Source organism: Ambystoma mexicanum, chromosome 5q, assembly GCF_040938575.1.
Source record: "Ambystoma mexicanum isolate Mex_15411 chromosome 5q, UKY_AmexF1_1, whole genome shotgun sequence".
Taxonomy (NCBI): Eukaryota; Metazoa; Chordata; class Amphibia; order Caudata; family Ambystomatidae; genus Ambystoma; species Ambystoma mexicanum.
Window position 1 is genome coordinate 903671690 of NC_090933.1, and position 13096 is coordinate 903684785.

At 51.0% G+C, this 13096-nt stretch overlaps 1 protein-coding gene across 2 annotated transcripts in view; it reads left to right on the forward strand.

The window, feature by feature from the left end:
- MTDH (metadherin) overlaps window positions 1-13096 on the forward strand; it is a 462606-nt gene that overhangs the window by 420572 nt on the left and 28938 nt on the right. For both annotated transcript variants that reach the window (XM_069621403.1, XM_069621404.1), the window contains one exon: window positions 6212-6365. In XM_069621403.1, the coding sequence (XP_069477504.1) occupies window positions 6212-6365 (154 nt within the window). The remainder of the gene's footprint in view (window positions 1-6211; window positions 6366-13096) is intronic.

Consider the following 13096-nt stretch of genomic DNA (forward strand, 5'->3'; position numbering starts at 1 on the left):
GCCAGTGTTTCGGAGTTTGATTCTGAGATGAAAGACCTAAGACAGCGAAACAACTTGAGAAAGTATGAGGCCGATGAAACAAGACTTGGGCATTCATATTCAGATTTTTGTCAAGATAAATGCTGAGGGTTTTCACCTTGCTCATAACCTCAATTTGGCAGCTGTCTATAAGAAAAGACGCATTGCCAGGTCCTAACTTCTCTAGTAGAAGCTCGGTCTTGGAGCCATTAATGGCTAAGCCATTCAACGCCAACCAGTCTTGAATTTTTTTGTAAATTTCATTGATTCTTTGTCCATCTTCCACATGGGAACCAGATATGGGGATGACACATTGGGTGTCATCCGCATAATTTGCAAATATGATCCCCTCTTGCTCCAACATCTGGAAGAAGGGGATCATGAATATATTATAGAAGCAAGGCGACACGCACGCTCCTTGCGGTACACCATACAGAAGTGTTGTCGGTTTTGCTTCGGCTGTGTCACTGGCCACTCTATTTTGTCCTTTCTTCAGAAAGGAGTTAACCCAGTTTATCGCTTCATCCGAGAAGTTGGCATTCTTCTTTAGCCTGGTGGACAGTATGGCATGGTCCACCAGGTCAAAGGCAGCCGACAAATCTAAAGTCATGAGGAGAGCAGTGTAGCCTCCATCCATCCTCTGAAGGAGATGGGATTTGAGGGCTAACAAGGCCGTCTCCGTACCGTGATTCAAGCGAAACCCTGAGTGATATTTATGATAAATCTGATTTTGCTCCAAAAAAATGGCGATCTGATTATAGGCAACTCTGTCCAAGATCTTCAACAGAAAAGGAGTGTTAGAAATGGGCCTATAATTGGTGGCAGTGAGGGGACAGAGATTGGGCTTTTTTAGCAGTGGAGTAATCCACGCCTTTTTTATGTTGTCAGGGACTTCATTCGCCATAAGAGAGACATTAACAAACTTGGTCAGAGCTGGAATAAGGACAGGGGCGCGCTCTTTAATTAGAGAAGAGCACGGATTTCCTTTGCAGCTTGTACTTTTTACAATCATCTTGGCCAATTCTTGCTCTGAGATGGGCTGAAAGCTGAATGTGGATTGACGCTCCAATTTTTTGGTGGAGGGCAGAGGACTGTTCTCTAAAACCTGAGCCGATAAAGTCAAGTTTCTTCAGCTTAATCCCCTCTCTAATTTTATCAAGTTTGTTAGCTAAGGCAGATTGAATCTCCGTACACCATGCCTCGTCCTTGGTAAAGGTCCCTTGAACAGATCTGGGGGCTTGTGCCTGCTCTTTTAAGATTTGAAATAATTCCCGGCTGTCCGATTTTGCCTCTAAAATCCTAGTATCAAAGGACTCTTTCTTGGCTAGATAAATAGCTACTTTAGACTTTAGCAGCTTTTTTATAAGCGTCTAGGTCCACCGAGTTTTTATTTTTGCGCAAAATATGTAGATCGGTTTTCTTAGATTTAAGTTTTTGAAGTTCTTTATTAAACCATGCATTGCGTACCTCCGCTGGTATTGATTTATTTTTAAGTGGTGCTAAATTCTCTGTGATTGAACCAATCGCCTCCAAAAGGGTCGTGGACATTTCATCTAGATTGTCCGTGATTATAATCTGCTTGTTAAGGGCTGAACCCCATTCCGCCAAGTTTGTAAGATTTAATATGTTTAAAACGAGCTCTGGTTCTAGGCATGTTCACTTTAACAAACACAGGACAAGTTAACAAAGTAGTCCCTCCCACCCAAGCACCAATTCAAAGATTCACATTCAAATGAAACGTAAGAGCAAACGACTTCTTCCCCTCCTTTTTCCCACCAGCTATACAAATTCTCCAACCATCCCCAACAGGAGGAGCGGCAGGGGAAATGAGCAAGGGGCTAAAGAGAGTACAGACCTCAGGCCCAGCTTCCCATCCAACCAGCAGCACTCGCCAGGTGGTCAGCTGGTCGCAGAGATTTGTTCAGACTAGTAGCAGAGAATGCAAGAACAGGGCATCTGGAGCGAGCCAGCACCCTACGTTATCTCCACCCTGGCCCCTGCATTAGCCGTGCATCCAAAGCAGGCCAACGTGCGGCAACACTCTGCTCTCTCCACATTCTCCGCTACCCGGCCCTCCGCATGCAACAGGGGTGGTGTAAAGACGCCGGTGGGGGTGTCTGCACTTCCGCTCTCTATATGGTAGGGGAGAGGCACAGAGGACCCCCGGCCAAGATTCTCTATTTGGTAGCTACGGTCGAGCAATCAAGGCCTAGCTTCTCGGGAGGTGATGTGGGCTGGTTCTTAAGTACAGTGTAGTCCCCAAGCACCCACAAAGGAATGTCGGCACACTGTATCGGTTAAAACAGTCTTTATATAATTAACATTCAGGGTTATATACAATATGATAACGCACTGTGTGCTCGGATAATCAACAATGGTAAATATATAAAGTGGTACCACAACGATTATTAGATCTCATTAAAGTGCATCAACTATACGGTCAAAATGTCACACAGATCAATAAAGAGGAAACCAGCAGTAGACAGGAAGGAAAGCAAGATGGTCGAACACTTGGCAGAATACTGGTCACTACCGTTAAACACAGCTCTGTGTGGAGATCTACCCCCTCCCCCACCTGGGCAACCTGTAGGATAAATAAACATGCCCAGTCCATATATTGTTCACACTAGACTTCCCAATAGTTCTGCAACCCCAAAGTACCTGGCATTGTAGCGTTCCTCGTCGGGGAATCGACGGCCCTTCTTGAGTGCCCTCCCTTTAAGGCAGGAGTCACGGGTCATCGATCGTCAGACGGAGAACAGGTTGCGCTACGACGGTGAAGTGGCCGCTTCGTTCCTAGCGGTGCTCGTTGACGGGGAAGCGTAAAAACGTCCCGCAAGGAACGTTCTGGACCGCAAATAGTTTGAAGAACTGTGGCCCAGCAAGGGCATCGAGTCGTCGGCGTCTCTGTGGTCTTTGGGTGGCGGGAAACACACCGGCGGATGCTCCTCGGCGCGTCAACGGTCAGGCCTTCTCCAGCAGGATACAGCGGCAACGATGCGGACAAGAGCGTCCTTGGATCAAATGAAGTTCTTAGGCAAACGGGAGCACGGAGGCTCCAGTCGGCGACAGCGGTGGACAACAGTCGAGGCACTTATCCTTGATTCCGCAGCAGTCCCCGTATCGGTTCAGGAGCCTTTGGAAGGTCTGTCTACCAGGGAGCTTTGGCAAAGATCTGCTGGTGCACGATGGTCCTTCGTAGCTCGGGAAGAGGGCACCTTATCCGGTGTTCTCTGGGTCAGTCCTTGGAGACACAGCAGCTTTCAGATTGATGGAGAGAATCAGCAATTCTTCTCTTCCAGAAGGGCTTCAAGGTCGAGCTTCAGTTACTCGTCGTAGTGGACTTCAGCTTCTGAACACGATTCCTAGCAGTGAGAAGTCCCCAGATATACTGTTGATCTCCCATTCATTCCGCTGGGTCTTACTCAAGCATCCAATCACGACTAAGGGCATTCGGGCAGGCAGGCAGTCAATCAGGCACACGGTGCATTCAGGCCATTCACTTCTCTCCAGACACTCACAACAAGTTGTGTATTGGGACAAGTACCCGGCCATTCAACACTCCACACTGCATTCATAACGGTTTCGGGCAGTGCTGTCTCAGTCATTGTGTCAACCACTAGATACTAGACACCCACAACACAGAATGCGTATTCGTCACACACTCCATTCACCCAGGTCCCACCCACAGGTGTACCCACAACATACGGTCGTTGGGAAGGCTCCAGCCAGTCTGGTTAGCACTTCCCCACACTACCATATATTGAACTTCCACCCAGCAGCCAGTCAGAGGGAAGGGACAGAGTCAGGGCTTCCCAGGACTTCGGGAAGATCAAGGTAACAGGTGATGGAAGGCAAGAGGCCATGGGGGCCATTTTGTCTCCATCAGGAATATTCCGATGACAAGGCCTGGGCATCCCAAAATGGAGGACGCTCAGGCCACCAGTCCATTCAGCACGTAGCTGCCACCAGCCCGTAGCCTGCTATGTGGGTCACACACAGGTGCCCAAAAACATACACTAGGGGCAGAGGGTTGCACCCCTACCCATGGGTGCCATACGGGTATCCCATGGGTCTGTTCACCAAACCAAGAGAGAGCTGCACCACCAGGAGTCCCACATAAACTCCTGTGCGGAAAACGCGACAGAACACACGATAAAAAGCAGTAAAGGACAAGGATACGGAGGCCCTGTCCCTCCGATGCATTTCCAGCATCACAGGTGGCTAGCGAAAAGGACCTGCAGCCGTCAAGTCACACTGCGCACTAAAGCACAGCCACTTCCGACAGCCCTCCTAGACCTCGTTTTGGCTCCCCCTGGTCCTGGATCACATTGAGGAAGAAACTAGAGCTGGCTGGGGAAACGCCTACTAGCCCAAAAGTAGGGGAAATTCCTTCTTGACTGGGCTCCCATCTGCTCACTTGGCTCTCCAAAAAGCAGTTAACCGTGCTAAATATCTTGTGGTAGACGCTTCTTGCGCAGCAAAATCAACCTACCGGCTTAAAACGCAACTCTTCTGAAAAGAGTACCTGCAAACAATCCTCTCATCATGCACCCACTCTGCGGAACTCTACCCCGGTATCTGCTCAGAATGGCCCTACAATTCTCGAATTTCGCAAATGTCTCAAAACATGGCTTTTTCAGTAAGTGCACATTTGAATTGACTGCTCAAACCCATGATTCAGCCAGGACCAGATTAGATGATCTTGAAAAAGGCACCTGGACAGACTAACCACGAGGCGAAGAACACAGCAGCGATGGGAGCACTCTGCAGGACCCATAAAGTGCTAGGTTTGTTCAGGAAGCTCCAGCCAGCAAAAAAGCAGCCTGATGGAGAAGACAACAGCTGAAAGCAACCCAAGTCATCCACCGACTGAGCTGAGGAAGAGCTGCATGATGCCACTTGGATTACCATGCCAGAACAAGTCGTCTATTAAATGCGGGCAGGGAAGTGTCCAACAAGGACAACAAGTCCTAGAAGCAAGACGCACGGGACCAAGTAAAGAAAGAACCCAGCAAGGGATTTCACCAGGAGAGGAGGGGATGCAAAGACAAAGGACACAACCTGTATGGCTACACCAAGATGGTGTGCAGCAGCCGCTCTCAGCAGTAGTCTTCAGAGGAGTTCAGGAGCGGATCTGAATGAACAGAAGCCTACCACTGATATTCACTCAGGAACTGGACAAAGCCAGCCCCCTAATCGCACACAGGTTTGGAATGCCAGCCAATTGGGGCTGGCCAACAAAACTTTCTGAACAGCACTTCTACAGTGGATATAGATTGGGATGTCTGAGGGACTTTAAATTAGTTTAAACCCAAATACAGGGCACTTGTATGGGCTCAGGATAAATATCAGCAAAACTGCCTTTCTGGCAGTGCCTTGTGGTCCAGTAGCTACCATATTAGTGCATTGGTTTACTAATGTGATAAAAAATGTCTTCAAACCTGATGTGGCCATAACATAATTTGAGGGCTTGGGTCTGTTAGCAGCTCTGTATGCGACCAGAAAAGGGGGTGATGTTTTTGCATTTGGATCAGGGGGAGATGCTGCATGTAATGTGGGTGCCCAAACCCAGGTTTAAAAAAAAAGCTGAGATTGCCACCACTAGAGTCAAGAAAAGGGACGAAGTACCTTTTTTTTATTTCTATGGTGGAAGTGGCACAGGCAGCGAGGGAGTGCAGCAACCAGAGGAGAGAGCCCCAGGCTAGCAAGTAAGTCAGTGGGGCTGGGAGTGTGGCTGTCTTCTCGGGATGGCTAAAGGAAGGGTTGTGAGAAAAAAATGGGGGGACTTAAGAAAGGGTGGCTGAGAGAATGCGGGGGTGGTCACCAGTAGATTCCACCTGCATTCTGGATTTGCTGAGCACCGTTTCCTGGGAACATCCAGCGCTCCTGTCCCTCCTATTCACTTTGTCGGTACCCCTCATCTACCAAAGTCTGTGTACAACATATTTTCACCATTATAGCCATTGATTTTGTCAATGCTCTGCATGTACAGTGCTGCAGTGATTCACAAATAATATAATGGAAAGTGCTCGTTTCTTCTGTTGAGATTTTAGGTCCATTGATATCAGGTTGCACATTCCTATAGGTAAAGGAATGAGTGTGATGGATGCTAGAATGAGTATTCCAAATATTTCAATTACCATAGATGTGTTGAATGCTAAAAGTAATTTTGTTCTACATTTGTCAACAGCCCGAAGAAGAATCCTCTCAGATAGTTTTTATTGAGCCATCTGTTACTGTATCACAGAATATTACTGAGAAGATAACCATCCAAGTGCCACAACCACTACAAGAGGATGTTTCCAGTTCTAATAAGCAAAATAGTGTGCCTCCTCCTTTGCAAAGTAAGTACTTTGTACAGTAAATGTCATTCGTGGATCTGAAATGTTATTTATTTCTCCAACAGTTAATTTTTTTTGATCGAAGTTTGCTCTGCAGCATTGTATTGACTACATATATAAATTACAGCTTAATCATAGGTTATTTGCTTGAGGCAAGATCAATGTGTCCCAAGGAGGGGGGGGGGCGAAGATGGCTCTATCATTTACACCTTATGACTGGCGGCGCCACTCCCTGCTGAGTAATATACTTTTCTTCACTTGTATGTCTGCCAGTTTCTCACTCCCCACAGTTTTTAAACCCCATTGGACAGTTAACTAATTCTTTCAAAAAGGTTTCCTCAAGAAAAGGCATAATATGCACAGAAGAATGTGCCTCTTGTGTCAGATTATTTCCCTATTTTATGGTATTCGAATAGAGCCACAGTTGCACCCTGATCTCGCTTCCTTTTTTGAGGAACTGTTGCATTTTGCTATTATTGATCTGTGTCATGGCCACCGCCACCACCCAGCCCCCCCCCCAGTCGGCTTTAAGCCTTACAAAGCATGCAGAGGCGGATGTCTATCTGACCCTCGGCATTCTTGCATGTTGTACTTCGGCAAGCACCACAACACTGAACATTATGGATCCAGCCAATCGGTACTAGAAACGGGTGACAGCGTTTTATGGTCTTCAGAAAGCCTGTCAGTTCCATGCCAGTACCCTTTTCCCAACTTGTAACTGGGACCCTATGCTGGTTTCACGCAGACCTGCTACCTCCATGGGCCACTTGTGTTCATATTTAGATAAGAGGGTAATATTCCATTCAGCCTGAAACCCACAGGTGTTCTGGCAGATGTTTCCCTCCCAGAGTTTACTGGAAGACCCCATAGACTTCGCCTTGTTAGATCTTACATAGCATTTTCAGAGTGCCAGTGTGTTAGACACCCATCCATACTCTGTGATTGGGGTGACTGCAGTGACGGCCTTCGACCCTGTAATTAATTTTAGCTTTCTGAAATGTTATTGCTAAGCTTTTATTCTCCAGCATGGGGTCTGGCATGGATTCACATGCTCATGAATATTCCCCGTCAGACTGGGAATCCTCTGTAAAAGAAAACAGTTTCACTTAAACTGTATTTCTCCTTTAAACCAATCACTGTCCTTTGGGTCATACTGCCCCCATCCAATGACGGTCCTCTCCCTAAGCCCCTCCTCTGGCAGCCATCTTCAGATTTTTACTGCACGTTTCAATGTTGGGAGGCCGCAAGCTTTTTGACAGAAAAAGTTCTATTTTTGTTTCAAAGTTGCCTGTGTGCTCTTTGCTTCTCTTGCCGACAGCGGGGACCTGTTGACTGCAAAGTTCCACGCCCCTCATTGGTGAAGATCATCAAAGATTCTAGAAGGCCATTGGGCCTACTTCGCGCCCTCTGACAAAATGCGTTATAAGGAATATGTTTGTGGAGGACACGCACCTGCAATGCCTCTACTGCCTGGAGTGAGGTGCGAGAAATGCCTCTGGTTCTTCAAAAAGACGGACAGGCATAGTAGTCTGGTGGCGTGCTCCAGCAGGGTCATGCCTCACTCAAGACTGGCCGGTCCGAGGAGCGGTCTTCTAAGTCCTTTTGAGGGTGCCTCATCCATGGGGGCCCAAGATGAGGCCAAGAGCCACAAGTCCGAGTACACCAGGTTTGCTACAGAAACGGGTCCTACGGTGGATATGGCGCGATCAACATCACCTTCTGCCTCCATTGCCAGCTGGCAATCGAGCTCCTCTTCAAAGAGGAAATCTACCCCGGCTGAACTAGGTGAGAAATCTGAGAAGCCGTGGATGGAGAAGGCCGAACAGCCCAAACAGTCTCAACGGGCATAGGCGAAGACGTCGGCGACGTTTACTGCTACGGCCACAACAGCTAAGGGTGCTCATCCTGCCAAGGTAGCCCCCGCAGCACAGGTGTCTCTACACCCGAGGCGAGACACCACCGCAGTGACTTAGGCAAAGTCTGCTGGCACGCCAGAGGGGGATGGGGGTGGAACCGGCTCAGGCCCTTGTTCAAGACCCTCGGCGGAGGGGGGAGGGGCGTGGTAGGGCCAAAGAGGCCCCAAAGCAGCCCCCACAGGCCATTGCCCAAGCCATGGAGATCTCCTCCACGGTCGACTGAGTCCTTACACGACGGCATAGGGCCTAGTTTTCCTATTCCCCCTTCTCATTCAAGGGACATTTCCTTGGATATTCAGAGATCCAGGTGAGGATGCCTCCGGTACCTGGTGTACCCCAGGTCCTCGATCAGCCTCCAGCAAAGAGGAGTCATCAGATGCCCCCATTTCGGCCTCCACCTCGGGTCCCTCCCCCCTGCCCCCCACCCCTTAGCAGACACTGGGACGGATACGGCCACAACGACTAACATATCGTCACAGCAGACGACGAATCTCCATATTTGGATGTTCCACATAGGGTGTCCCCACCGGATGAGGTGGGATTGTTCCCCTCCATGATCTCTAGAGCCTCCAAGCTATTTCAACTACGGCCCGAGGAGACCAAGAAGGAGGGCTTCTTGTACCAGAGGTGCAAGGCCAAGAGGAAGATGGTCATGGCGGTGCATTCGGGAAGAGGGCCTGGCCTTAATGAAGAACCCTTGCATGGCTCCAGCCAAACTGGTTAGGCTGGAGAAGAAATATCGGGTGCTGCACTCTGCACCTAAAGTGCCTGCGGTCAGTCATTGCCGGGTTCGGTGGTTTCAGTGGCCGTGAGGAAACGGTCGGCCAACCTGTCCTCGGTCCCTCAACTGCTGGAAGAGGTATGGGCCATGCTGCGAAAAGGCACGATGGCGCTAGTGCCCTGGCGACTCCGATTCTCAGATGTCTATTCCAGATACTTTCTGGTCAGAAAGAAGACCTGGGAAGGGGATCTGCGTAGGGTGGGGGCGGGGGGGGTTGGTGCCCCATCCGAGACCTACGTCTAAACAAATACCTGAAGTCCCCGAAATTCAGGATGGTCATGTTGCAACATGTGCTTGGCCAACTGGAAAGAGGATGATACTTGACGTTTTTGGACCTGGAGGACACCTAATTCCACATCCCCAAACATCAAAAGTTTCTATGTTTTGTGGTGTAGGGACAGTACAACCAGTTCATGGCCCTACCTTTGGCTTGAAGTCGGGCCCCAAAGTGTTCACGAAATGCCTGGCTCCAGTGACGGCTCATCTACGTCTACAGGGCATACACGTATACCAGTACCTGGACCTATTCGCAGGAGCTGGCTGAAGGATACACGGAGGTGACCGTCCGGCTGCTAACGTATCTGGGATTCTCTGTCAACTATCCAAAGTCCTGCTTAATGCCATCACAGAAAGCGCTGTTCCTAGGAGCCATACTCAATAGTGTCCTGCCTGGTGTCGCCCTCGGAGGAGAGAGTAGCGGCCCTTCAAGGGAAGGAGCAGTGGCTGTTGTCAAAGACCACCACGGTGCAAACCATCAAGTCGTTGCTCAGCATGACCTGCATCTACCTCACCCGGCTCTGCAGGTTACAGATCTCTTCAGGAGTTCCTGGACGCTTGCTGGATACAGGTATCTGGAAGCTTTGCAGTGAGATCCTCCCGATGAGTTCCGTCGGGCAATAGGGTGTTACCTCCAACATCGCACAGGGTTTCAAAACCCTCCATACCATGAGACTGTTAACATAGATGCTTGCCTGGAATGGCTGGGAGCCCACACCGGACGTCTGCACGCCAGAGCCTGTGGCTGCCGGAGGTGAAGGATCTCCATATCAACATCCTGGAGCTACAGGCAGTGTTCTGGCCCCTTAAGTCATTCCTTCCATCTCTAAAGGGCAAGGTGGCGAGGATCTTCAGACCACACCACAACAATGTTCTACATCAGGAAACAGGGGGGCACTCGATCCCCAGCACTCCAAGGAAGAGCAGGACTTGTGGCGCAGGGCTGTCAGGCAAGAGATGTTCTCCAGCATGGGGTCTGGCATGGATTCACATGCTCATGAATATTCCCCGTCGTCAGGCTGGGAATCCTCGGTAAAGAAAAAAACCAGTATCAGTTTCGTTTCTGATCTGTCTTTCGTAGTAATAACCAATCACTGGTCTCTGCGTCATACTGACCACAGCCAATGACTGCCCTCTACCTAAGCACCGCCTCTGGCAGCCATCTTCAAATTTTTACCGCACGTTCATGTGTTGGGATCCTCGTGCTATTGCTCTCGAGCGTTAGTGCTATTTTTTCACGTTTTTTCTCAAAAACTTTGGTTTTTTTCGGTCAAAAGAGCCTCAAGCTCCACCGACTCCATCCGATCAACGGGGACCCGTGTCGGATTCGTCTGCGCCCCTCAAGGGTGAAGATTTTGTCGAGCTACGCTTTTGGAGGACTCCAGAAGCTTCTCAGGCCCGGACATGGCCCAGGAGAAGGGAAGCTCGACGCCCGGAAAGCTGTTCAGGGTCTGCCCTGGATGCCAGCTGCAGAACGTCTTTAAGGAGGACGAACACTCCTTTTGTCTCTACTGCTTACATGAGGACAAGACGCACGTGGAGAAGGACTGTGCGTTTTGCGGCAATATGTCGGAGCGGACCATGAAGGACCGCCATCAACGTCTCGCCAACTGGCTGGAAGGGAAGAGCCCGTCAGGCGAGAAGAAGAGGAAGAAATCCGAGCGGTTTTCTAAGACCTTTGAGGACGCCCCGGCGACGGGGGTCCAACACAAGGCCAAGCACCGCGAGTCTGCTGGCACCGGGAGCGCCGAACGGTCGGGCTCTACGGGCGCCAGGCAGGGCGCACCCTCCCCAGCACCTTCAGCCACGAGCCAACGCTCTGGGTCGGGTAAGAGGAAGGGCGAGCACCCGGCGAAGCTCCTGGAGAGGCCCCGGTCGAGCTCGAAGGCCCCATCGGAGGGGGAGCGAGGCAGTGTCCCCCCCCCCCCCCCTCAAGGATAAGGCGGTGAGCGCACCTAAGGTGGTGAAGGCCTTAATCCATCCGGCCAAGCCCTCTATCGAAACTGTCACGGCGGCCCTGGCTCAGCCTGTGGAGGCTACACCAGTGGTGGCGACCTCGGGGCTCAGAGTCTCCCTGCCACCTCGGAGGGAGTCCTCTTTTGTGCCCATCGATAGGACCCCTGTGAAATCCCCGGCGGGGAAGAAAAAGGGGGGCAGGGCGTCGTCGTAGATTCGGCTTCAACCTCGGAGGAAGAGCTGATCGAGGTCTTAAGCCAGGGTCTTGGCGTGGAAGAAGACCGGCCCGTCGGGATGGATCCCGACGCAGGTGACGACGACATCGTCGAGGGTGCCGACGGGGCCCCTGATCGCCCGTCGGATTCCCCTCTGCCAGCGCCGCAAGACAACTCGGTGGCCATTTTGTTGGCTATACAGTCCTTATGCTCAGAGATAAGGACGAGACTACCGTTGCCGACGGAGGAACCTCTCCCGTCGGGGGATCCTGAACCGGGACCTTCTGGTGTTCCCCCGCCCAAGAAAAGAAGGATTCACCCTCCACCTCCTTTTCAGCCGTCGCGCCCCGTCCAGCCCTCCTCCCCGTCCACCCGAGGGGATGATACGGGGACTGACACGGCAGCGACGGGCACGGACGACGAGGTATACGACGAGGATCTACCGTCGTCACCTCCCACCAGGGCTTCTCCGCCCGACGAGATTGGATCGTTCCACTCCATGATCGCCAGGGCATCCGAGCTTTTCCAACTCTGCCCTGAGGAGAAGAAAAAGGAAGGATTCCTTTATCAACGGCGCGAGGCCAAGAGGAAGACGGTCCTTGCGGTGCCTCTACTGGACGACATTTGGGATGAGGGCCTCGCCCTCCTCAAGAACCCGTCCACGACGCCAGCTAGAAGAGACCGGTACGAGAAGAAGTACCGGGTCCCAGACGCGGCCCCCCTGTGCCTCCGGGCGCAGCCTACCCCGGACTCCGTCGTCTCCGCGGCGGCCAGGAAGAAAGCGAGGGGGGTGCGGCCTCCACATCGACTGTAACGCTCACCTGATTCTCGCAGAGGCGCCGGTCTTGACTGGGCGACTACCGTATCTTCAAAGGTGATGTGTAGCACCCGGTTGGCTCTTTGGGCTGGACCTCTGTGCACTGTATGCCTGACGTGTAGAGTAAGATGTCTGCAGATAGAAAATATGGGGTTAATGAACTGGGGTTATTGGGGTGTCTCTTTCCTCTTCTCCTCTCCTGTAGACCCCCAAAGGTTAACGCTCTCACCTTAGGTAAGTGAATGCCGAGCTCTCCATCTGCCTCGGGGCAGGGTGCTGTAACCAGTTTCTTCACTGGATAGGTAGCGCAGGCCTCTTGACTTCAGAGGACTGCTGTCCGTCGTTTACTGCACGAACGGTACGTTTCGAGTCATTCAAATGTCTTTAAAGTCTTTAGTAATGATGTCTCTTGTTTTGCAGGGTTCCGGCGATGGCGGATGACAGGCTGAAGTGAGTTGAAGATGGAGCCCGTGTGATGAATAGAAGCGCCTGGAAGCACGTAAGTAAGCGCTTGTTGCCTGCTTCACGATGCGCTCTAACTGTCTCTTTATTTTGCAGGTACGAGTTCGGAGCGGCTGCAGGGTGCCGGAATACCCACTGGATTAGATGTGGAAAGGAGTAATGGCACGTGAGTATTAAAGTTCCCCAATGTCTTTAAACGCACCTTGTTTTGTCTTTCAGATGCGGGATGCAGCGCCGAAGGCCTCCGGAGCGTGCAAAGAGTTGGTAAGCTTTTGTCTTTCAGATGCCGGAATGCTAACCTGTTCTTTCTT